At 44.3% G+C, this 27,169-nt stretch overlaps 1 protein-coding gene across 1 annotated transcript in view; it reads right to left on the minus strand.

The window, feature by feature from the left end:
• Window positions 1-27,169, minus strand: part of LOC137325103 (collagen alpha-1(XXIV) chain) — a 423,963-nt gene that overhangs the window by 252,312 nt on the left and 144,482 nt on the right. The window contains exons 7-9 of the mRNA XM_067989822.1: window positions 11,367-11,411; window positions 9,035-9,088; window positions 6,103-6,147 (exon numbers count right to left, since the gene is read on the minus strand). Coding sequence (XP_067845923.1) covers window positions 6,103-6,147; window positions 9,035-9,088; window positions 11,367-11,411 — 144 coding nt within the window. The remainder of the gene's footprint in view (window positions 1-6,102; window positions 6,148-9,034; window positions 9,089-11,366; window positions 11,412-27,169) is intronic.

Consider the following 27,169-nt stretch of genomic DNA (forward strand, 5'->3'; position numbering starts at 1 on the left):
TCTCCAGAAATTTAAACGCCGATGGGGCCTCTACATATGCCTTTGTCTGAGTCATCTGCACAGTGAGGATAACGTATTTTTTCTGGCGGTAGGCACAATCACTGTAAATCTCAAGATGGGTAATCCCTATGTTATCAATGGAAGTGATTATAAAGGATATTAAATATACAAGGTGAGGCGAAAATGGCAGAAGATTAAGCAAAGTGGTAATTAACATTTTTTTGAAAAAAACTTGGGAAAACAAAAGCAATTAATTGTTAAATCAGCACTATGCAAATTCTTTTTCAGCATCATTTGTTAACACAAAGTACATTTTGGCAGTTTTAGATTTGAAGTAAGGAGGCTAGGATTACCGCAGATGTTAAGTGGATCAATAGAGCATTTTCTGCTTAGTGGAGCTTAGCTGAACCTAATGCCCATGAACATGGGAGGTAGCTGTCTGTCTCCCTTCACCAGCTATTTGGCACAATTGTATTCTTTATTCTCTTTATCTTTTTCCTACAATTGTGCAACTGATATACACAATGGGCATTGCGGGGGAAATAACACTGCAGCAACATTAAAATTGTTAGAAGCAGGAAACTGCCATTTGATGCCACAAGCTTATTCAGAGATTTAACCCGCCTACCTGACTTTTCACCTTAATCCTTTCTCTCTCCAGAAACATTTCCAATTGTTGCTTGGATCTATTTGTACTGCCTGCTCCAGTAGCCTTCCCTGATAAATTACTGCACAGCTCTATTATCCTCCGGACGATAGCACGCTACCTGACTTCCTTTCTTACTTCTAATGTAATGGAACAGACATGAATGGTGCAGTGCACATCATCAATGGCAAAAATCAGTGCTCAGGTGGCCAACACAAGTCATGTGAACATAGGAACAGGAGTAAGCCATTCAGCCCCTCGAGCCTGTGACGTGCCCTGGGACGTTCTACTACGTTAGAGGCGCTATATAAATGCAAATTGTTGTTCTGCCATTCAATTAGATCATGGCTGATCTGTATCTTAACTCCATCTACCCGCCTTGGTTCTATAACCCTTAATACCCTCGCCTAACAAATACCTATCAATCTCAGCTTTGAAATTTTCAATTGACCCCCAGCCTCAACAGCTTTTTAGGGGAGAGAGTTCCAGGTTTCCACTCCCCTTTGTGTGAAGAAGTGCTTCATAGCATCATCGCCCCAGCTCTAATTTTAAGGTTATGCCTCCTTGTTCTAGACTGCCGTGCCCCCCGCCACCCACTGCACCCAACAGAGGAAATAGTTTCTCTCCATCTACCCTATCAAATCCTTTAAATCATCTTAAACACCTCAATTAGATCACCCCTTAATCTTCTACACTCGAGGGAACACAAGCTTGAAACCCATGAACATCTTGTTACTCTTGTCACTCTTCAATATGTGCTGTACTTAAATATAACAACTGACACCTTTGGCCAGAATTTTCTGCTGCCGATCCATGATTTTGCGCCAATTATAGGGAATAGGGGAAAGGTCGTGAGCTGAAGAGTGCAGACATGGGACATCTCGGCCTTTATTCTTAGAATTTGAAATATGTCACACTCCCGTAGAATTGAAATCCTGCTGGAATGGCTGTGCTTAGGAAATCTTCCTCTTGGTCCCCACAAAGGGAAAACAAAAAAAAAACGTACCCAGAGAGCTTCTTCAGCTTGCCGATGGTCTTCACGCTGGCCTTCCATCCGGCAGGAAGGCCAGGCACTGCGGCTTCCGGCACTCAGGCCGGAGTTAAAATCGCTGTCGGGGCCCGATGACATCATCGGACCTCGATTAGCATACGGTAATCAGGAAACCCCGCCGGCTTTGGGTGGGCGACTTGGGCGACCTGTCCGGAAGCCTCTGTTAAAATCGGAAACGGTGGGATCCGGATGGCTTTGCGTCGGGCGAGTGAAGGATTTTTGGACTTTAGGTACTGTTTTTTTTAAAGAAGGCTAAAATAATGGACTTGGAATGAAAGCCTGGCTTTCTTGGTAAAGAACACAGTTGCCAGCTTGACCGGAGTCAGGATGCATAGTGTCCAGGTTGCTCAGAGAGAGAGAGAGAGAGAAATGTCAACGTTAGTCAGACGGAAAGAAGCCTTGGTAAGATTATACCTGAAGTAACTGATAAGAAGAAACAACGCGGACAAATGCAGAGATAAGGAAGCGGGGACTGCAAACTGGTAAGAGATTCTTTGATGTTTGATAATTAAACAGCAGATTCTGGAAAGGAAACCATATAAAACAGTTCACTCTACAAGGATTTTCAACAACAACAACTTGCAATTATATAGCGCCTTTAATGTAGTAAAACGTTCCAACGTGCTTCACAGGAGCGATTATCAGATAAAATTTGACATCGAACCGCATGAGATATTAGAACGGGTGACCAAAAGCTTGGTCAAAGGCATAGGTTTTAAGGCGGGTCTTAAAGGAGGAGAGAGAGGTAGCGAGGCGGAGAGATTTAGGGAGGGAATTCCAGAGCTTAGGGCCTAAGCAGCCGAAGGCACTGCCGCCGATGGTGGAGCGATGAAAATCGGGGATGCGCAAGAGGCCAGAATCGGAGGAGCGCAGAGATCTCGGAGGGACGTAGGGCTGGAGGAGGTTACAGAGATAGGGAGGGGGCGAGGCCATGGAGGGATTTGGAAACACAAGGAGGAGAATTTTAAAATTGAGGCGTTGCCGGACCGGGAGCCGATGCGGGTCAGCGAGCACAGGGGGTGATGGGAGAACGGGACCTGGTCCGGGTTAGGATACGGACAGCAGAATTTTGGATGAGGAAAAGTTCATGGAGGACGCAAGATGGGAGGCCGCCCAAGAGAGCATTGGAATAGTCAATATAGCGGATCACTATATCAGGAAAGCAGCCGGTGAACCTGGTAATTCTGCCCCATGGGTGGATGATTTAAGAGAAATACATGGACACATCCAGTCACAGGCATAACATGGTAATTTGGAAATTTTGTAGTGTCGTCACAGTGGGCTGGTAGGGAAGAGTAACAAATACTAAAGGCTTCTCTGCCTGCTCTGAATCTATTCAAGCATGTTGCTTCAATAGCTTTATGAAAGGGCATATCAATGGATGTGAGATTATGTTGTGAATGGGCTTCTGAAACTTGATGCAATCAATTTTTTATAGTCTTATGTTATGTTTAGGCCAAGTGAACAAAATGATGATACTTATGTACTCAGAAATGTCATGGAAGGAATCAAACAAAGCACTAAGGATTCATTTCTAGAGGGATAGAATTGAAAAGCAGAGAAGTTATGTCAAACTTCTATCGAACCTGGGTTAGACCACACTTGGACTACTGAGCACAGGTCTGGTCTCCATATTATAAAACGGATATAGAGGCATTGGTGAAGGTGCAAAAAAATTTACAAGGATGATACCAGAAATGAGAGGTTATAACTATCAGGAAAGACTGAACAGGCTGGGGCTCTTTTCTCGAGAAAAGAGAAGGCTGAGGGGTGACCTAATAGAGGTCTTTAAAATTATGAAGGGGTTTGATAGGGTAGACGTAGAGAAGATGTTTCCATTTTTGAGGGAGACCAAAACTAGGAGCCATGAATATAAGAATCACCAATAAATCCAATAGGGAATTCAGGAGAAACTTCTTTACCCAGAGACTGGGTAGAATGTGGAACTTATAAGGAATAGTTGAGACGAGGAACATATGATGCATTTAAAGGGAAGCTACATAGCACATAAGGGAGAAAGGAATGGAAAGATATGGTGATAGAGTGAGATGAAGAGAGGTTGGAGGAGACATGTGTAGAGCATAAACACCAGCATAGTCCAGGTGGGCCAAATGGCCTGTTTCTGTGCTGCAAACTCTATGTAATTCTATATAAGTACGCTGATAGTGAAAGGCGCAGCTCTTTTTGGTCCAAAAACAATCAAAGGCACAGAATGGATTTACTTTGCACCTTAATGAACATAAGAAAATAAGAACATAAGAAATAGGAGCAGGAGTAGGCCATATGGCCCCTTGAGCCTGCTCCGCCATTCAATCAGATCATGGCTGATCTTCCACCTCAACTCAACTTTCCTGCCTGATCCCCATATCCGTTGATTCCTCTAGAGTCCAAAAATCTTTCTATCTCAGCCTTGAATATATTCAATGACTCAGCATCCACAGCCCTCTGGGGTAGAGAATTCCAAAGATTCACAACCCTCTGAATGAAGAAATTCCTCCTCATCTCAACCCTTCCAGAGAGTATAGGCCCATTCTACTCAATGTCTCCTCATTAGGACAACTCTCTTATCCCAGGAATTAATCTAGTGAGCCTTTGTTGCACCGCCTCGAAGGCAAGTATATCCTTCCTTGGATAAGGAGACCAAAACTGTACGCAGTACTCCAGGTGAAATCTCACTAAAGCCCAGTACAATTGTAGTAAGACTTCCTTGCTCTTGTACTCCGACTCCCTTGCAATAAAAGCCAACATGCCATTTGCCTTCCTAATTGCTTGCTGTATCTGCAGGCTAACTTTTTGTGTTTCTTGTACGAGGACACCAAAATCACTCTGAACACCAACATTTAATAGTTTCTCACCATTTAAAAAATATTCTGTTTTTCTATTCTTCCTACCAAAATAACCTCACATTTCCCCACATTATACTCCATCTGCCAACTTCCTGCTCACTCACCTAACCTGCAATTAAAGCCGGTGGGATGACAGTTAAAGAACCAAATGTACCTCATTGAGGTACTTAAGGCACTTTACTTATGGCATATTGGGTAGTTAGAACGATTTTTAACTTACCTGGGCGGCTTTCCCACGGCTTCCGATTCACGCCAGGCGTGAAGGGCCGGATCAGGCAAAAATAAACTAAATAAATTAAATAAAAAACCTTTGCACAAAGTTAAAACACAAAATCAACCTACCTTTCCAACTTGCTCCGATGTCCTATGTCTCCACTCTGATGTCCCTCTCAGCCCCCGACGTCTCCCTCTCCGATCTCCCCCCGTCCCCCCACCAATGTCCCCCCGATCTCCCCCTCTTCACCCCCCGATCTCCCCTTCTTCACCCCCCTGATGTCCCCTCGATCTCCCCCTTCGCCACCCGATGTCCCCTCGATCTCCCCTTTCATCCCCTGATCTCCCCTTCTTCACCCCCCAGATGTCCCCCCGATCTCTCCCCCTTCAACCCCCCCCCATCTCCCCCTCTTCACTCCCCCCCGATGTCCCCTCGATCTTCCCCTCTCCCCCCCCCCCCACCCGATCTTCCAATCCAGTGCCGGATGACGTCTCGCTCTCTCTCTTTGTCTTTCCCCCCCCCTCAGCATTACAGCTCCTGTCAGCAGTCAGCCTGTCAATCAGGCTGGCCCTCGAGCGCGAAACCCGAAAAGAACTTTAATCACCATCAATTACAATTCGATCTCGTTGGAATCGGTAAGTTTTTGTTTATTCGGGTTTGCCACATGCACCTTCATCTCCCCCCCCCCGCCACCGTCAACCCGCCACCATTTCAAAATTGAGCCCTTGTGTCCTCCTCACAGTTTACTCTCCCACCTTACTTTCGTCAGCAAATTTAGATACATTACACTCGGTCCCTTCAACTAGGTCATTAATATAGATTGTAAATAGCTGAGGCCCAAGCACCAATCCTTGCGGCACCCCACTAGTTACAACCTGCCAACCTGAAAATGACCCTTTATTCCTACTCTCTGTTTTCTGTCCGTTAACCAATCCTCTATCCATGCTAATATGTTACCCCTAACCCCATGAGCCCTTATCTTGCACAACAACCTTTTATGTGGCACCTTATCCAATGCCTTTTGAAAATCCAAATATACGACATCCACTGGTTCCCCTTTATCTACCTGCAAGTTACATCCTCAAAAAACTCTAATAAATTTGTCCACCACAATTTCCCTTTCATAAAACCATGTTGACTCCGCCCTAATCATATTATGATGTTATAAGTGCCCTGTTACCATTTCCTTAATAATGGATTCCAGCATTTTCCTGATGACTGATGTTAGGTTAACCGACCCGTGGTCCCTGTTTCCTCTCTCCCTCCTTTCTTGAATTTGTAGTTGCTAAGAAGGGATTTTTTACTATCTACATAGTTATTTAAACATCTTTGAAGTCTCACTCACCCGTACACCTTTTGGACCAGGGTTCCCTTCTGGCCCAACTAAACCCTGCAATAAACATAAGAATAAACTTATCAGTAGGTAAGATAAAAAAAAACTTGGAGAAAATCATGATTGTATTAAATCTGACTTTTTAAAATTCTGCACAAAATAAACTTTAATACTTGGTTGACTTTTGTAATGTTGAAGATGAGTAATAAACAATGAAACCATCAATGCTGTATATTCATACTGAATATTCATACTGAATGTGCCATATTATTCAACACCATTCCAGCTGCCAATTGTAAAATACTAATTAATCTTTCATGATTCCTCTCAAAGTTGGTCTTGCTTTTATCAAAACAAATGTTATTCAAAATTGTGGGTCCCATTTTCAAAAGCCTCCCAGCAGAGTAAGAGCAAGAATTATATAACTATTAACCAAGTTAGAACTACATGCACCTTAAACCAATGGAGCATTTCTGAGGTACTCTCCGATTTCAAATGCTACTTTACACTGTAGTTTTACTTTCTACTGTTAAGTTTGTGCTGTACTCAGTGAGAAATCAGCCATCTCCTTCTGGAATGTGCCTTTGCAAAGAAGGTCTGGAGAGAGATGCAGTGGTATCTGTCCAGGTTCGTCCCGAGCAGTTCCGTAACACAGGATTCTGTGCTCTATGGGCTGTTCCCGGGGACGCACACTGAGACGGACATCAGCTGCTGCTGGAAGACCATCAACTCGGTGAAAGACGCCCTTTGGTCTGCCCGAAACTTGCTGGTCTTCCAGCGCAAGGGGCTGTCCTCGACCGAGTGTTGCAGACTGGCACATTCCAAGGTCCAGGACTACGTGCTGAGGGACGCACTGAGGATGGGTGCGGCCGCCGCAAAGGCCCTGTGGGGAAAGGCAACCGTTTAGAACCTTCCCGCCATTGTATACTGCGGGGCTGCAATCGGGGAAAAACCCCCTTGGGCAGAATGTAAAATTCAAATTGATGTAATGTACCCGTAATAAATCTGTAATGTATCTGTAATGAATCACTTGTATTGATTGTGATGCAATGAGGCACCCTAGAGTGTCATGAACTGTAATTGTGTCCAATGTATTTCATTGAACTGTACTTAATGTAACCTGTAAATTGCATAATCTATATTGTGTACGTTTGGAATATGATATGACAACTGTATTGTATGTATTGCTGCAAATTTTATGAATAAAGTATATTTTTTGAAAAAAAAACTCAGTGAGAAATGTAATTAGAACAATTAGCTTTGGGAATGTATTTAATTGGTTTGCATAGTTAGGGGTCATCCTCTAATGGTCTCATGTTTGACTTATTTATCATTGGGCCTGAGATTAGGTGGACAAGATGGACAAAGGTTTTCCCTGTACAGTCTTAAGGCACCTTTCAATACAAAAAACACGTCTTTCTAATCTCAGAATGTGCTTTATGTGCTGTCCAGCAGAGTGTCATGCTACAGGGGTAATGGGAGATGGATTTGTTCTCCTGTCTATCCATACAGTAAGGAAGTAACAGTTCCCCTTATGGTGAGCTCCTGATCTGATCTGGGATTTGCAGAGGACACACCGAGAAAAGGTGAGAACACTCCCAAAAGCAAAGGAAGAAAAGTCAATCGGTAAGTCAAACTGATCCTGTCTTCCACGGAACCCGGCAGCAGGTCAAGGCAACGTCATCAAAGGCCTGGGCAGAGACCACTTGACTGTTTCCTAATTCAGTGAAAGATGCATAATACAACAATAACAACTTGCATTCATATAGCGCCTTTAAAGTAGCAAAACATCTCAAGGGGCTTCACAGGAGCGTAATCAGTCACAACTTGACACCGAGCCACATACCGAGAGATTAGGACAGGTGACCAAAAGTTTGGTCAAAGAGGTAGGTTTTAAGGAGCGACTTAAAAGGAGGAGAGAGAGGTGGAGAGTCGCAGAGGTTTAGGGAAGGAATTCCAGATCCTGGGACCTAGGCAGCTGAAGGCACGCCCGCCAATGGTGGAGCGAAGGAAATCGGGGCTGCGCAAGAGGCCAGAATTGGAGGAGTGCAGGGATCTCAGAGGTTTGTAAGGCTGGAGGAGGTCACAGAGAGAGGGTGGGGCATGCAGAGGAATATAAAAAGATGGAAAAAAAGGAATGCTCAGATTTCATATAATTGCTTACAGCAAATAGACTGGTGTTAAATTACTTTAAAAGTATCAATGGCTAAAGATAAACAATCTGGGACACAAATGTACACATTGGTCCTCGATATTTTGCTTTCATAAAGAACTTAAAAAAAATAATTGAGCATTAAGCTGACTTTAATATGTAAATTCTTCATGTACATGGTTTGGCGACAATCATGAACATTAATTGGGAGTTGTGCATATGGTAGAAGATATCCAGAGCAGGAGGGGATTTCTCTCCCATGGGTTTAATTACCAAATTTACTGAACTTAATTCCACAACTTGCTTTGGCGAGATTTGAACCCAGGACCTCTGTGCTGCTCTTCCAGTACCATAAACCACTATAAGACTGCGCTCCTAATTGGAGATGCACTCATGGTCATAATTGGTGTTGGTCCCGATTCCAAAAGAGAAAAATAAAATACAGGATAGAGCACAGGAAAACAAATAAGGTAAAAAGTAAAACTCTAATGGGTTTAAAGGTAAGAGCATTCATACAACACCAACAACAACAACTTGCATTTATATAGCGCCTTTAACGTAGTAAAAAATCCCAAGGCGCTTCACAGGAGCGATTATCAGATAAAATTTAACATACACAAATATATCAATCTTATTCGAAGATTCAAAGGAAGGCCAAGACTGATGGATTCAGACAACAGAGCAAAAGCATACATTGGAAGCAATGATGTGATTACAGATATTCAAGATTTGCGACAAAAACAGCTTCAAATGCTGAAACCCCCTCAAAAATCCAAAGTATAGTTACTGCACCTGCCTGCCAGGGTAACCACCCACGCCGGGATTACCATCCAACCCTGGAAGTCCCTGCAGAAATAACACATCAGACATTAAAATACGGACTATGATTAAAAATTTTGGGGTAGAGTTTCCGCTTTGGGAAATTGAACCCAAACTGCACTTGAAATTTCGCCGGTTAGATTAGACTTTCATGTTTCCGCTAAAATTTATTTGCATAATCCCAAACGTAAAATCTTCCATGAACCAGCGCAATCGGGCAGCGTAATAGAACGGAATCGTTTCTCTTTTCTTTCTTTCCATTAAAAAGTATTCCTTGATGTAATTAAGAGTGATAACCTGGTACAGTTTTATTAATACAGCTACAATTGGGTTTATTACCAAAAATAAGCATTTTTAATAAGGGTGCCCAGTCCTCCGTCTTTGGGTAATCTGATTTAAAATCACTGAAAATGACTTAAAAAAAAACGGAACTATTTAACAGTTTCATTGGTGTACACTGGTTAGTTTTTTAGTAAATTAAATATTTTTTGATAAGAAAAAAACTTTTAAAACCTGCCTACCGGTGCCTGTGCTCTGAAGAGAATGAGCCCAATTTGAAGACTCTTCCTGAACCAGTGCAGTCGGAGGAATCCCACAATTTTGGCCTGGGGGGGGGGGGTATCCAATTTTGGGGGCGGGGCCTGATTCGGGTGAATTGAATCTTGAACCAGCGTAAAAGATCGCGAAAAACACCAGCGTAAGTGGTTTTGGGAGTAACTCACTTACGTTTACAAGTCCCCCGATCTTTTGCACTGGTTCTGCCCGGATGGCGCTGATATTACTGGCGTAAGCAAGCAAAAACTCGACCCCATTAACCCATGGCATGAGTCAATATTAAAGTACAATCATTCAATGTAACAATCCCAGAAGAACTGACAAAGTAGTTTAGAGATGTATCCTCTGTCATGGGTTAATCTGCATTTTATTGAGATTTCAGTTCCTGGCTGGATTCTAATTGAGCTGAGTCCAGGAAAAAGATATTTTATGAAGCTTGCAATATCAGAAATTATTATGACAAGACTTTACCGAATTACAGAAACACAAATCCAAGAAGCAGACATATTTCAAATGTTATGATACGAGCTTATTTTGGTTGCGTGAGGGCAATTTATTATTTTCATGTCCCTGATGATTGGCAAAAAGTTAACAAAGTCATTTTGTAACTGAAGAAATTTATGTAATCAACAGTGCATGTTACAATGCTGCTCGGTTTTCACCTGTTCCATCTTTTAGTCTGTCAGTTACAGTAGACGGATCACCTTAAAGGTTCAAGTGGGTCAAGGGACAACATACCATTTGCAGTTCACACACAAGGCTGATTCCTAAACTGCATCTCCGATGTTTATCTGGGTCTCACTAGTTGCAGAATAGCAACTGTGCTTCAGCCAGTGGCAAACAGCAGTCAACCAGCGGAACAACTTTAATTCAAAGATTGAGCCAAGAAAATAAATCTGGCATTTTCCCACCTTTAACACAGAGCTCACATTGCAATGACATTCATCACTACAAGGCCGGTTTCAAAACACTTAACATTTAGTATCTTCCTATCGATGCCAAGATGGAAACTCCACCTCCTCAGAAGGGCGTAACAGTGAATTTAACGGGTTTGTAATATTTACTTACTCGTGGCGGTAGATTTGCAACTTGCCACCTGGGCCTGCAACTGTTGTTGCCGATCCGGCTGCCCGTTCAGTCAGGCGGTTTTCTATAACGGCCGGCCGATCCGTAACAACAACAACAACTTGCATTTATGTAGCGTCTTTAACCCAGTTAAGCGTCCCAATTTTATCAATCAAAATTTCACACCGAGCAGCAGAAGGAAATATTAGGACCGGTGACCAAGAGCTTGGTCAAAGAGGTTTTAAGGAGTGTTTTAAAGGAGGAGAGAGAGGGAGGGAGGCGGAGAGGTTTAGGGAGGGAATTCCAGAGCTTAGGGCCCGGGCAGCTGAAGGCACGGCCGCCAATGGTGGAACGATTAAAATCGGGGATGCGCAAGAGGCCAGAATTGGAGGAGCGCAGAGATCTCGGAAGGTTGCACGGCTGGAGGAGGTTAGGGAGGGGAGAGGCCACGGAGGGATTTGAAAACAAGGACGAGAATTTTAAAATCGAGGCGTTGCCGGACTGGGAGCCGATGTAGGTCAGCGAGCACAGGGGGTGATGGGTGAACGGGACTTGGTGCGCGTTAGGATACGGGCAGCAGTTTTACGGCCCTTGGGGCAACAAGTTTAAAATCTATCCCGTCATGAGCAACAATTTACAAAATCATATTACAGTGTAGACGTCAGTACTGAGAAAGAATACGTACTTCCTCCCCTGGTGGTCCGGGCGGCCCTTGATATCCTTTGGGACCCTGGAACAGAAATAATCAGAAGGGTTGCAGTTTTTGGCGTCCTAGCAGTTCCAAATTTAACACCCCAAATGCGTTACACAACTGAATCGGAAGCAAATAGCCTTTGAAGATGCAAGGCTAACGTACTCTGTTCTTCGAGGATAGGTGTTTACCAGAGCTAAACCAAAAATATTTCCTGGAATAAAGTGTTTTTTTAAAAAAAAGTAATTTTCACTTAAAGCAGCATTGCCTGCAGAAATATGACGGGCAAACTTTTTCTCCATTTTTTTTGCCAAGCACTATAAGGCCGTGAAGCAAATTGTCAAATAACATGCCACCGTATTGCAAAAGCATCAATGCATCACTTCTAGGTGATGTTACCATTGTGAAAATGAAACTGTTCCCTTTCTCTAGCGATCTAAGCAGTGCCTCTTTAATTACTCATTTTATCGTTCAGTATGTTGGTGGTAATCCTGGAAAGAGAGAGCTTAAATAACCAGGAATAAAGGCCATATGCCTCGAGTAACCGGCTGTGTGCAATTAATCTTTCAAAAGCTGGAGGCAGTCCAATCAATTTACCCAATCCGATTCCATGTAATAGCAGTCATTGACGAAGAAGCTTAAATGAACCAAATATAATTATCAGATCAGCACTGTAGCAAAAGCCAACACTGCAGCTGAAGTTAAGACTTGCAAAAGCTTTAAAAATTCCTTTAATTCTATAAAGATAAAGATTTTTTTTCTTTGCGTCAATTATAATATGCTTTATACTGACAATTTTACTGTTACACTTGTTAGTTGAGCATTCTGCTGTGGTCAATGTGATTTATAGTTCTACAAGATTACTAAATTATTACAGGTTTATCTAAATGCAATTTTTAATATAGACAAATTATAAACAACAACAATTTGAATTTATATAGCGCCTTTAATGCAGTAAAATATCCCAAGGTGCTTCACAGGAGCGATTATCAGACAAAATTTGACACTGAGCCACATAAGGAGATAGTAGGTCAGGTGACCAAGAGCTTGGTCAAAGAGATAGGTTTTAAGGAACATCTTAAAGGAGGAGAGAGAGGTGGATAGACGGAGAGGTTTCGGGAGGGAATTCCAAAGCTTAGGGCCTAGGCAGCTGAAGGCACGGCCGCCAATGGTGGAGCGATTAAAATCGGGGATGCGCAAATGGCCAGAATTAGAGGAGCGCAGAGATCTCGGAGGGTAGTAAAGCTGGAGGAGGTTACAGGGATAGGGAGGGGCGAGGCCATGGAGGGATTTGAAAACAAGTTTGAGAATTTTAAAATCGAGGCATTCCCGGACCAGGATCCAATGTAGATCAGTGAGCAAAGGGGTGATGGGTGAACGGGACTTGGTGTAAGTTAAGATACGGGGGGCAGAGTTTTGAATAGGCTCAAGTTTACGGAGGGTGGAAGATGGGAGGCCGGCCAGGAGAGTATTAGAATAGTCGAGTCTATAGGTTATAAAGGCATGGATGAGGGTTTCAGCAGCGGATGATCTGAGGTAGGGGCAGAAACGGGCAATGTTACGGAGGTGGAAGTAGGCGGTCTTGGTGATGGAGCAGATGTGTGGTCGGAAGCTCATCTCAGGGTCAAATAGGACGCCAAGGTTGCAAACGGTCTGGTTCAGCCTCGGACTGTGGCCAGGGAGGGGGATGGAGTTGGTGGCGAGGACCAAAGAAAATGGCTTCAGTCTTCCCAATATTTAGTTGGGAAAAGCTCTGAAATACATGGAATGTACAGCACAGAAACAGGCCATTCTGCCCAACTGGTCTATGCTGGTGTTTGTGCTCCACACAAGCCTCCATCCCTCCCCTCCCAATCGAACCCTCCCTCCCGATCGCCCCCTTCCCGATCGATCCCTGCCTCCCGGTCGATCCCTGCCTCCCCATCGACTCCTCCCTCCCGATCGCCCCCTTACCAATCGACCCCCCCCTTCCCGATTACCCCTCCTACCGATCGACCCCCTTCCAATCGATCCCTCCCTCCCGATTGATCTCAGCCTCCCGATCGCCCTCTCCTGATTGACCCCCTCTCGATTGCCCCCTCCCGATCGACTCCTCCCTCCCGATTGACTCCTCCCTCCCGATCGCCCCCTCCCGATCGACTCCTCCCTCCCGATTGACTCCTCCCTCCCGATCGCCCCCCTCCCGATCGATCCCTGCCTCCCGATTGATCTCAGCCTCTCGATTGCCCCCTCCCGATCGACTCCTCCCTCCCCATCGACACCACCCTCCCGATCGCCCCCCTCCGATCGACTCCTCCCTCCCGATCGCTGACGTCCCGATTGACCCCTCCCTCCCCATCGACTCCACCCTCCCAACTGCCCCCCTCCCGATCGATCCATCCCTCCCAATCGACCCCCCCTCCCAATTGCTCGCCTCCCGGTCGACTCCCCCTCCCAATCTCTCGCCTCCCAATCGACCCTCCCTCCCAATTGCTCGCCTTCCCGGTCGACTCCCCCTCCCAATCTCTCGCCTTCCAATCGACCCCTCCCTCCCAATCGCTCGCCTCCCAATCGCCCCTCCCGATCGACTCCTCCCTCCCGATCGACTCCTCCCTCCCGATCGACTCCACCCTCCCGATCGCTCGCCTCCCGATCGACCCCTCCCTCCCAATTGCCCCCTCCTGATCGACTCCACCCTCCCAATCGCCCCTCCCGATCGATCCCTGCCACTCGATCGCCCCCTCCCTCCTGATTGACTCCTCCCTCCCGAATGACTCCTTCCGAACGCCCCCCTCCCAATCGATCCCTCCCTCCCGATCCACCCTCCCGATCGACTCCTCCCAATCGATCCCTCCCGATCCCTCCCTCCCTCCCGATCGACTCCTTCCTTCTGGTCGCCCCCCTCCCAATCGCCCCCCTCATCCCAATCGCCCCACTCCCGCTCGACTCCTCCCTCCTGATCGCTCCCCTCCCAATCGATCTCTCCCGATCGCCCCTCCATCCCGATCGCTCCCATCCCAATCGCCCCCCTCCCGATCGACCTTCCCACTCCTGATTGATGTCATCCCTCTCGATCACCCCCCTCTCAGTCTCCCCCTCCCTTTTGATCGCCCCCTCCCAATTGCCCTCCTCCTTCTCGATGGCCCCCCCCCTCCCGATCTCCCCCTCCCTCCCGATCGCCCCTCTCCCTCCCAATCGCCCCCCTCCCGATCGCCCTCCTCCCTCCCGATCGCCCCCCTCCTGATCGCCCTCCCCCCTCCAAATCACCAACATTAATGCCTCAACCAACACCACTAAAACAGATTAAACGGTCACTTGCTGTGCACAAATTGGCTCCCGCACATCCCTATTACAAAAGTGACATCACTTCATTGGCTGTGAAGCACTTTGGGACTTGCTGAGGTCATGAAAGGAACTGAGTCAATACAAATTCTTTCATTCTTTACATTACCTACAAAAATATACACTTGTACTGCAACCTAAATTTGAAAGCATTCTTCCATATGAGATCAAGATCTTATTCACAGGTTGGGTTTACAATTGTCTCCATTGACCCGGTGATTGAAATCAACCAACTACATTCTCAGAAATGTGTGTTCGCATTCTTAATAAACAGTGTCTGAAAGCTGGGGAGCACATTTAACTGGTTTTGGACCTGGTAGAAAATCTGTGATTAAAAGTCTAATTTTTCTCTTTGGCCCATCCAAATGATATTATCGATACAACATGACACAGGCAGCGGGATAATGAAGGGCATATTTCTTTTCTTCATGTAAGTTAAAGAAACAAACTCTGTTCCTAAATGATTGGCTCATTATTACAATTTAGTAAAATAAAAATTCCTTTAACTTTACGCACAAAGAGAAGGTTTGTTTACCTATTTCAGGTAATTGGCAAAAGAACCAGAGGTGAGATGAGGAGATTTTTTTTTACGCAGCGAGTTGTTATGATCTGGAACGCGCAGCCTGAAAGGGCGGTGGAAGCAGATTCAATAATATTCAGAAGGGAATTGGATAAATACTTGAAGGGGAGAAAATTGCAGACCTACGGGGAAAGAACAGGGGAGTGGGACTAAATGGATAGTCCTTTCAACGAGCCGGCACAGGCACAATGGGCCAAATGGCCTCCTTCTGTGCTGTAAGATTCTATGATTCTACAGAAGAGAAATACACCTCATGGAGAGGCTAAAACACAGGCAACAGTATGGTATACAGTAGGTAAGAGATAGATAGCAGTGTAATATTCATAGGTAGCATAGTGATATTCGAATACAATAAAATAAAATAGTACAAATTTCAGTACTAATGCCCCAATCACTCCAGCTGAGGATAATCTCTTGAATGCCACTAATCTCTTGCAGGGACTTGGTGAGGGACAGGACAGGGTCAGCAAGAGTTTCGGATGAGCTGCAGTTTACGGAGGATGGAAGATGGGAGGGCGGCCAGGTGAACATTGGAACGGCTGAGCTGGAGGTGACGAAGGCATGGATGAGGGTTTCAGCGTCTAGTCGGCTGAGGAAGGGGTGAAGGGGAGCAATGGTATGGGGATGGAAGTAGACTGTCTTTGTGACGGTGAGGATATGGGGTTGGAAGCTCAGCTTGTGGTCAAATAGTTTGCCGAAGTTGTTAGCAGTCTGGTTTAGCCTAACACAATGGCTGAGGAGGGGGTTAGCTAGAGTTTGTGGCAGGGGTCAAAGATGATGGCCAACAGTTTTTCCAATGTTTAGGCAGAGAAAACTGCGGCTCATCCAAAGACTGGTGAAGCAGCCTGACAGCACAGGGGCAGTGGAGGGCTCACAAGAAGTGATGGACAGGTAGGGCCGGCCATTATCACTACATGTGATGGTTGGCCCCATGACTGCAGATGGTGCCGCCAAGGGAGCAACAAGTAGATGAGGGAGAGTTCAGTTAAAATGGTTAAAATTTACTCTTGCAGCTTGTGTGGTCCTTAATGCTGACACCTGATGCAAAAGGTATATAAAACTGTTCACTCCCCCAGCACTGGTGTTCCCCAACTTAACAAGCAGAAGAAAAATGAGCTCAAACCAATATCATCTGGTAGGGGAGAGAAGGAAATGGATATTAAGGAGAATGTTTACGTTCAAGTTAATATAATGAGTTGTGACTGGCTGAGAATGTTGCTGTGTTTGATTGTTAATCAAAGAAGCAGACAGCATCGTTTGAACCTGTCTAAAGTTGGTATGTCAATTTAAATTGGTAATGGTTGTACTATATTTTTTCTGTAAACTTATCGAGGTCATTATTTGTCTATTGCCAATTTCTGGTTAAACCTTTGTTAACATTTATAAGTGTTTGGGGAAAGGGCAGGGGGGTGGTGGGACTGAGTTGTTAGCTCTTTAGGAGAGCCAGCACATGTGCGATGGTCTGAATGGCCACCTTCTGTGTTGCAAAAATTCTATGGCCCGAAATTTGTGGGACCCGCAAGAACAGAGAGCCTGATTTCCATCTGGGGGAGCCAGGAATTTGAAGGGAGTACCTGTTTCCGGATGGATTCTGCCACGTTTATACAAACAATGACGGACAGGAAAAGACCCTCTGGTCCATCCAGCCCGTCCCACTCAATTGTGATACCTTGTGCATCACGATATATACACTACTGTCCACCCAAAACCATGTGATCGCCTGGGAGAGGCAAAAAACAGATAAAAACCCAGGTGAATTTGTCGGGGCGTGGGGGGGAAGTCTGGTAAATTCCTCTCTGACCCCTACTAGGCGATAGAAACTAGTCCAGGAGATCACTCTGGCCTTGATAATTCTATGCAGTACCTATCTTTTGTATCAGGCGCCTCCAACAGTGCAGCACTCCCTCAGTACTGCATTGTACAGAAGTGTCAGTCTAGATTTTGAGCTCAAGTCTCTGGAGTGGGGCTTAAACCCACAACTTTCTGACCTAGAGGTGAGAGAGAGCTCCCACTGAGCCACGACTCAGTACTCTCAAACAGTACCTGCATCCTTGCAACTTCTGGCAATAGATCCAACAGACTTTTAATTTTTAACTCCTGTGTAAGATTTTGGTATGAAATATTTTATGTCAATACCAAAAATGGTACAATGAAAACAGACAGAAAATTTCCCAGACACAGACCTTTTATCAACAAACATTAGAATTTCATTCCATGCCCAAAGATATTCTTACAATGGATAAAGAACACCTTGCAGACTTTTCACATATTTAAATTAAAATAAATTGTCGAACTTTTGGGCTTCAGATTTCTTTTTACCAGTGAATAAATATGGCTGTTTACATAAAAAGAAACTCCTTTGGTCTGCAGTTCAACACTAGCAACATCGGAACAGGAGTAGGCCATTCAGCCCCTCGAGCCTGTTCCACCATTCAATTAGATCATGGCCAATCTGTATCTTAACTCCATCTGCTCGCATTGGTTCCGTAATCGTTAATACCCTTGTCTAACAAAAATCCATCAAGCTCAGTTTTGAAATTTTCAATTGACCCCCAGCCTCAACAGCTTTTTGGGCGAGAGTTCCAGATTTCCACTCCCCTTTGTGTGAAGAAGTGCTTCCTGACATCACCCCTGAACGGCCGAGCTCTAATTGTAAGGTTACGCCCCCTTATTCTGGACTCCCCCCACCAGCGGAAATAGTATTTCTCTATCTACCCTATCCTATAATCATCTCAAACACCTCAATTAGATCACCCTTTAATCTTCTATACTCATGGGAATACAAGCTGAGTCTTGTGGGGTTAAAACCACTTGAAGGAAAGGGTTAACTATGCCCCTTTTAAACCAGTGCATTTGAAAACTACAAACACAGCAACTACCAGAATTTGAAAAGCTTTTAGAACAACTGCAGGCATTTGAAGAGCTTTCAGTGGTTTATAACAGGCCTTTGACTTGTAAAAAAACCCAATTGATAAGAAAGAGACCACACAAAGTAATTGGAGATACCACAGCTATAAAATGAGTCTGTGTATAGATTAAAGAAGCCCTACGCATTCCGAATTGCCCAAGAAGAGGATTTGCACACAGATAAGAGAGACTTAAGCATTCCGATTGTCTGAGATAATCGCACATGGTTTTTACTGAAGTACATCAAAGAGACCTAATAATGAATGAAGCCCCAGGTGCAGGGGTGACGATTGGACGAAAAAAAATGACACTTTCCCCCAATCCTACAGCCCATTGGTCAAAAAACACTATAAAAAGAAGATTTTGCCATGAAAAGGCACTGCAGGCGAAGAGCTCGAAAGAAAGCTTTGCCGACTGGAAGGACTCCCAAAAACAGGAAGATAAAAGACCTCAAGTGCCGAAAAAGCTGATCACTTCAACTGCCTTGATGCAAAAACCCTTGGGTTTACCTGATGTTTGTATGAATTGTTTAATCATTAAATAATCACGTTGCGAACCACTAAGTGTATAACGGGTAGAATAAGGTTATATGCATTGCTTGATTTGCTTCATGCTTATATGAATTATAACATCATTAAATAAATAGTTTTTGATTAACAAAACTACCATAAGTGTGACTTTCTTTGACTGATTATTGTAAAGGTTCAACAATCACTGGAAAAATCAGGATTTCCTACAGTCTATACAACCTATCCTCATATTTTAACCTTTTTAGCCCCAGTATCATTCTGGTGAATCTGCGTTGCACCCCCTCCAAGGCCAATTACATCCTTCCTAAGGTGCGGTGCTCAGAACTGAATGCAGTACTCCAAATAGGGTCTAACCAGAGCTTTATATAAGTGTAGCATAACTTTAATCCTGTTCAGTAAGGTTACTGTGAGTAATTCTTGGGTCATGCAACTCCGAAGGGCAGATTATAGAAAAAATACAACCTCCAGATCATAGCGAACAAGGTCTACATACGAGGCCTGCTGCGTAGCAGTTGAAAGGCAAAATGGTTCTATTAAAAACCTGAAACGGTTATATGCTGTCTTACTGATGTAAAGATACTTACATACAGCTGAAGTGCAATAAATGTTGAACCATTCATAGAATCGTAGAATGATACAGCACAGAAAGAGGCCATTCTGCCCATCGTGTCTGTGCTGACTCTTTGAAAGATCCATCCAATCAGTCCCACTCCCCCCTGCTCTTCCCCATAGCGCTGCAAATATTTTCCCCTTCGAGCATTTACCCAATTCCCTTTTGAAAGTTATTACTGAATCTGCTTCCATCGCCCCTACAGGCAGTGTTCGCTCAAGATATTTCACATTTATTCTCAATGTTTCTATATGCAAACAAAATTACTGATCTGATTTGCAGATCTTTATGGCACCGCCTATTAAATAACCCGGCCTAAATGAAAATAACAGAAACTCTGAGGGACCAATTATAACCGAAGTCGCCGGGCAGGAAACCATAAGCCATAAGAGATAGGAGCAGGAGTAGGCCATTCGGCCCCTCGAGCCAGCTCCGCCATTTAATGAGACCGTGGCTGATCTGATTTTTACCTCAACTCCACTTTCCCGCCCTTTCCCCATATCCTTTGACTCCCTTGCTGATCAAAAATTTGTCTAACTCAGCCTTGAATGTATTCAATGACTCAGCCTCCACAGCTTTTTGGGTAAAGAAGTCTAAAGATTCACGACCCTCTGGGAGAAGAAATTCCTCCTCATTTCCATCTTAAACGGGTGACCCCTTATTCTGAGACTATGCCCCCTAGTTTTAGATTCCCCCATGAGGGGTAACATCCTCTCAGCATCTACCCGATCGAGTCCCCTCAGAATCTTATATGTTTCAATAAGATCTCCTCTCATTCTTCTAAACTCCAATGAGTACGGACCCAACCTGTTCAAGCTTTCCTCATAAGACAATCCTTTCATGCCCTGAATCAACCTAGTGAACCTTCTCTGAACTGCCTCCAATGCAAGTATGTCCTTCCTTAAATAAGGGCACCAGAACTGTACTCAGTACTCCAGGTGCGGTCTCACCAGCACCCTGTACAGTTGGAGCATGACTTCCCTGCTTTAAAACTCCATCCCTCTAGAAATAAAGGCCAACATTCCGTTTGCCTTCCGGATTACCTGCTGCACCTGTATGTTGACTTTTTGTGTTTCCTGTACAAGGACAACCAGATCCCTCTGGGAAACCCATGGGATCGGATGTAATGCCGGTTTTATACCCCGCAAAATTGGCTTTAATGGAGAGTAAAATTGGGTGGGCTGTAAGACCAGCATTACACCCAATCCCATCAGTTTCCTGATGGTTGGGTTGGGTTAGAATTGCACCCTCTAAGTGATTGCATTTTTAGAATGTGCCATTGTCCACAGGAGAAACGATGGCTGTGGACTGCCTATTTATTGTGCTGCAGAGCAATAGCTTGGTCAGGCAGGACAACATATCCTTGGCTCAGGGTTGTCCATTGAAGATACAGAACTGTGCACAGTACTCATCTCCATGTTATAAAAAGGAGATGGAGGCGCTGGAGAAGGGGCAAAAATGATTCATTAGGATGATACCAGAACTGAGAGGTTATACCTATCAGGAAAGATTGAACAGGTTCGCTAGAAAAAGGAAGGCTGAGGGGTGACCTGATAGAGGTCTTTAAGGTTATGAAAGGATTTGATAGGGTAGATGTAAAGACGATATTTCCACTTGAGGGGGAGACCAAAACTTGGGGCCATAAATATAAGATAGTCGCTAATAAATCCAATAGGGAATTCAGGAGAAACTTCTCTACCCAGACAATGGTTAGAATGTGGAACTCGCTACCACAAGAAGTAGTTGAGGCGAATAGCATAGATGCATTTAAGGGGAAGCTCGATAAACAGATGAGGGAAAATGGAATAGAGGATATGCTGATAGGGTTAGATGAAGAGGAGTGGGAGGAGGCTTGTGTGGAGCATAAACACCAGCATCGACCAGTTGGGCCGAATGGCCTGTTTCTCTGCTGTACATTTTATGAAATTCTATGTTATGCAGTGAAGAAGAAGTAATTAGCTCAATGAAAATCCGTGCTTGAATCTGTTATGCTTGAATTAGGAACCTAGAGTCAACTGGACCAACCGGTTAATATTGTTAAAAGTGCGATCAGCTCATATTTATTTCTCAGCGTATTCAAAAGTGTTTAGTGATTCGATGTCCTGCTTACGTTTCCAGCACATACTATATGAAGCTTTCAATCCTAAATCTTTTTCTTTCTTAAATGTTTTTAAATTCTACTGCAATCTCATTACCAAATTTTTTTTTCTTCTGGATCTAATCTTACTGCAGGATTTTTACCTTCAGAAAAAAACTTGTAAACCTGCCATACATTCTCTTTATTTGAGCCTTACTGTTACCTTAGGTTACTTGCTGTTAAAATGCCTCATATGAACGGGAAACTGGATCAAAGCACTTCTTACTTTAAACAACCTTTTAAAAATTCAGTCATTTGCCAAATTCGGAAATGTTTTAATAACTGAAAAGTTGGGTCTTCCATTAATTCAGCAGAATCCTGTTTTAGTTGTATTTATAATAAAAACGACTTGCATTTATATAGCGCCGTTAATGTAGTAAAACCTCCCAAGGCGCTTCATAGGAGCAGAATCCGACAACAATTTGACATCAAGCCACATAAGGAGATATTAGGACAGGTGAAAGAGGGAGGTTTTAAGGAGCATCTTAAAGGAGGAGAGAGAGGTAGAGAGGTGGAGAGGTTTAGGGTGGGAATTCCAGAGCTTAGGACCCAGGCAGCTGAAGGCACGGCCGCCAACGGTGGAGCGAAGGAAATCGGGGAGGCGCAAGAGGTCAGAATTGGAGGAGCGCAGAGATGCCGGAGGGTTGCAGGGTTGGAGAAGGTTACAGAGATAGGGAGGGGCGAGGCCATGGAGAGATATGAAAACAAGGATGAGAATTTTAAAATCGAGGTGTTGCTGGGCCAGGAGCCAATGTAGGTCAGCGAGCACTGGGGTGATGGGTGAACGGGACTTGGTGCGAGTTAGGATACGGGGCAGCAGAGTTTTGGATGAGCTCAAGTTTACGGAGGGTGCAAGGTGGGAGACCAGCCAGGAGAGCATTGGAATAGTCGAGTCTAGAGTTAACAAAAGCACGCATGAAGGTTTCAGCAGCAGGTGAGCTGAGGCAGGGGCGGAGATGGGTGATGTTACGGAGGTGGAAGTAGGCGAGCTTGGTGATGGAGCAGATGTGGGTTCAGAAGCTCATCTCAAGGTCAAATTGGTCTGTTTCTGCCTCAGACAGTGGCTAGGGAGAGCGATGGAGTTGGTGGCTAGGGATTGGAGTTTGTGGTGGGGACCGAAGACAATGTTTAAATAAATTGCTCCAACGTTATCCCTTTAGAGCATGCATTGGCTCTGTATGCAGACAGTATGTCAGCAGGTCCTACAAATAGATGCCTCCTTATGCCAAGTTCAAAACTAGACGTGGGACAAATTAGGGTCAGCAGCAGAACGTTACCATGGATTAAGTCTGGATGTTTGTTTAGTTGATGAAAATTCATTAAAAACCTTAGTTAGTTTCCAAGCTAACGTGCTCAGTAACGCAAGGAAAAGACATAAGTAACAAAATGGACTTCTATTTTAACAATTGGAATGGGGGGGGGTGGTGTGGAGTGGGAGGAGGTGAGTTTGCTTAAGGGTAGGATTGCTTCCGGAAGTGGATCAGGGCGGGACTTCCACCTACTGGTCCGACCTCGCTGTGACCCCGATCTGGGCCAGGATCAACCATGCATACAGGGCGGGCTACCAGCGAAATCTCTGCTCTTCAGAGTGAGTCCACCGCTGCCAGAGAGGACAAAGTCATGGTGCTGCGGCTAAGCTTAGAGGTGTTTAAGATGGTTACAGATAGATAGATAGAAACTATATCCTCTGGTGGGCGAGTCCAGAACAAGGGGGCATAACCTTAAAATTAGAGCTAGGCCGTTCAGGGGTGATGTCAGGAAGCATTTCTTCACACAAAGGGGAGTGGAAATCTGGAACTCTCTCCCCCAAAAAGTTGATGAGACTTGGGGTCAATTGAAAATTGCAAAACTGAGATTGGTAGATTTTTGTTAGGGAAGGGGTATTATGAGTTACGGAACCAAGGTGGGTAGATGGAGTTGAGATGCAGGTCAGCCATGACCGAATTAAATGATGATGTGGAGATGCCGGTGATGGACTGGGGTGGACAAATGTAAGGAATCTTACAACACCAGGTTATAGTCCAACAATTTTATTTTAAAATCACAAGCTTTCGGAGATTATCTCCTTCGTCAGGTGAGTGAGTGAAAGGTTCTCAAATCGCATATCTTATATTAGGCTGGGACACCATCACACCAATCAAAGGTGTCGTTGGTGTTCAGACAGGTTAGCCACGGAAAACAGTAGGTCCCAGTATGCTGAATACACATTGTGTCAAATTACAAAGACAGAGAGAAAGAGACCCAAAAGGCAGAGAGAGAGAGAGAATATTAAAAACAGATAACTTAAAAACAGATAATATTAAAAACAGATAACTTAAAAACAGAGAATATTAAAAACAGATAACAGATAATTAAATGATGGAACAGGCTCGAGGGGCTGAATGGCCTCTTCCTATTCCTATTTTCCAAAGTACTTACTGCAGCTCCTGAAATGGGCATTTTTTCTTCATTATAGTCATTATTTCTGCCTCCCGCCTCCAGCACCTACCTACCGCCTGCTTGTCTCCTGTCACCTGCTCCATCAGTGGAACAGAGACTGCAAGGCAGGGCAATCGGCCAGAGTCCCAAGCCGTCGTTTACACGTAAAGGTGGGGTGGGTAGTGGGCATCGATGGCAGGAGGGGGAGGGGGCAGGGGAGGAGTGAGAGAAAAGGTCAGCTGCTTGGTTTAGGGGCGTGGCTGCAGCTCCAGGCCTCCCCGTTCTGCTTTCCACTGAACACTGCTCATGCTTAGCCCAAACAATTGACAGATTCCCAGAGGAAAGTCCAGCCCTCTGAGTCTAACGTACATTCTAGAAATGTCTCTCTTAAATCTGCAGCGTCTGGTTCAAAATTAAACTGCTGGCAACCTTAACTGATGAACCTATAAGTGACTGAAACATTTGTGTAACTAACCCATGTTCACTTATCATGAAAGAGTTGGGTTGAACGTAAAGTAAAAACTTAGTGGCATTTTATTAGCCCCTATAAAAATTCTTATTTGCTTTTGAGACTGGAATATTTCAGCACATGTCAGTGTACTTTGGCTGCTTTGATGGTCTTGTTAGCTGTCTTCATCACAACATGCAACAGGCACAGGTCAGTGAAGGGTCTGTCAGGGACAACAGTGAGAACAGAAGAACATAAAAGAAATAGGAGCAGGAGTAGGCCACATAGCCCCTCGAGCCTGCTCTGCCATTCAATCAGATCATGGCTGATCTTTGACCTCAACTCCACTTTCCTGCCCGATCGCCATTTCCCTTAATTCCCCTAGAGTCCAGAAAACTATCGATCTCAGCCGTGAATATATTCAGTGACTCTGCATCTACAACCCTCTGGGATAAAGAATTCCAAAGATTCACAAACCTCTGAGTGCAGAAATTGCTCCTCATCTCAGTCTTAAATGGCCGACCCCTTATCCTGCGACTATGCCCCCCTCCTCGTTCTAGACTCTCCAACCATGGGAAACAACCTCTCAGCATCTACTCTGTCAAGCCCCCTTATAATTTTAAATGTTTCAATGAGATCATCTCTCATTCTTCTAAACTCCAGGGGCTTGATCGGGTGGATGCGGTAAGGATGTTCCCAAGGATGGGTGAAACTAGAACTAGGGGGCATAATCTTAGAATAAGGGGCTGCTCTTTCAAAACTGAGATGAGGAGAAACTTCTTCACTCAGAGGATAGTAGGTCTGTGGAATTTGCTTCCCCAGGAAGCTGTGGAAGCTACATCATTAAATAAATTTAAAACAGAAATAGACAGTTTCCTAGAAATAAAGGGAATTAGGGGTTACGGGAAGCGGGCAGGAAATTGGACATGAATTTAGATTTGAGGTTAGGATCAGATCAGCCATGATCTTATTGAATGGCGGAGCAGGCTCGAGGGGCCGATTGGCCTACTCCTGCTCCTATTTCTTATGTTCTTATGTTCCAGAGAGTATAGGCCCATTCTACTCAACCTCACCTCATAGGACAACCCTCTCATCCCAGGAATTAATCTAGTGAATCTTCGTTGCACCACCTCTAAGGCAAGTATATCCTTCCTTAGATAAGGAGACCAAAACTGCACGCAGTACTCCAGGTTAGGTCTCGCCAAAGAGGTACGATAAGACTCTACACAAATGAGGCTATAGTTGAAATCCTCAGTCAGATATAATCAGAAATTTGAGTCAAGACAGCTATTATATTTAAATTTTAAATTGAATTCATGTTTGTAATCATGTAAGTGTGAAGGTAATGAGGATACCTGATGTGGAGCTGTGGGATATTATTTACATCTTGCAAGTTGGCTGATGGGATAACTAGGCTGGCATCACAAGTGAGAAATAGTTACATATATTGATAGTGTATTTATATTCATATGGTTAAGGGGAGATATAATAGAAGGGCTCAAAATCATGAAGGGTTTCGATAGAGTAAATAAGGAGAAACTGTTTCCAGTGGCAGAAAGGTCAATAACCAGAGGACATAGATTTAAGGTGATTGGCAAAAGAACCAGAGGTGAGATGAGGAGAAATTTTTTTACGCAATGAGTTATTATGATCTGGAATGCACTGCCTGAAAGAAACATGGAAACATAGAACATTTACGGCACAGAAAGAGGCCATTCAACCCATCGTGTCCGTGCCGGCTGAGAAACGAGCCACCCAGCCTAATCTCATTTGGTCTGCAGCCCTGCAGGTCACGGCTCTCCAGGTGCACATCCAGGTATTTTTTTAAATGAGTTAATAAAAAGGGTGATGGAAGCAATTTCAATAATAACTTTCAAAAGGGAATTGGATAAATATTTAAAAAGGAAAAATATGCAGGGCTATGGGGAAAGAGCAAGGGAATGAGACGCATTGGTAGTTCTTTCAGGGAGCCAGCGCAGGCACGATGGGCCGAATGGCCTCCTTCTGTGCTATATAATTCTATGATAATATACCATTTAACTGTATCATTTAGAATATTGCTGATTAACACTGCATGTTTCTTCAAAATAACCTAATTCCATTTTAAAACAAACTTAGTACAATATAAAAGTGATATATAATCTTGGCGTACTATAGCTGACCTTAACATTTCTCAATTGAAAGCAGATCAAGCAACGTTTGTCTTCAGAGACCAATTTCTTGTGAAAACATTTGGCTACTTTTGACTCATCACCTAGATACTTAGGACGAAATAATTTAAATACTCGGGAGACTCTTCAGAGAAATGAACAGTTTCACAGCTTAATAGTAAAAAGAAGCAATCAAGCTGGTTGCTGGTAAGAACTAGTTCTGAGGGCTCCCCAGCTGTTTAAAGCAAACAACAGTTGAGCCATACAGATCACATAACCCAGGTACAATATCTGGTCTGTGCTGACTTAGTGAATCTCAGCTGGGTGAATCGTAGGGTTGCTATAGTGGACCAGTGTGTCGAACTCTCGCCTCTGAGTCAGAAAGTTGTGGGTTCAGGTCCCACTTTAGAGACTTGAGCAAAAAAAAATCTCAACTGACGCTCCCAGTGCAGTACTGTCTTCTCAAGGAGATGTAAAATATCCCATGGCACTATGCACGAAGAAGAGCAGGGAGGTTCTCCCTGGTGTCCTGGCCAACATTTATCCCTCAACCACCATCACCAAAAACGGATTATCTGGTCATTATCACATTGCTGTTTGTGGGATCTTGCTGTGCGCAAATTGGCTGCCACGTTTCCCTGCATTACAACAGCAATTGCACTTTAAAGTACTTCATTGGCTGAAAAGTGCTTCAGG

The sequence above is a fragment of the Heptranchias perlo genome, chromosome 9 (assembly GCF_035084215.1).
Source record: "Heptranchias perlo isolate sHepPer1 chromosome 9, sHepPer1.hap1, whole genome shotgun sequence".
NCBI classification, from domain to species: domain Eukaryota; kingdom Metazoa; phylum Chordata; class Chondrichthyes; order Hexanchiformes; family Hexanchidae; genus Heptranchias; species Heptranchias perlo.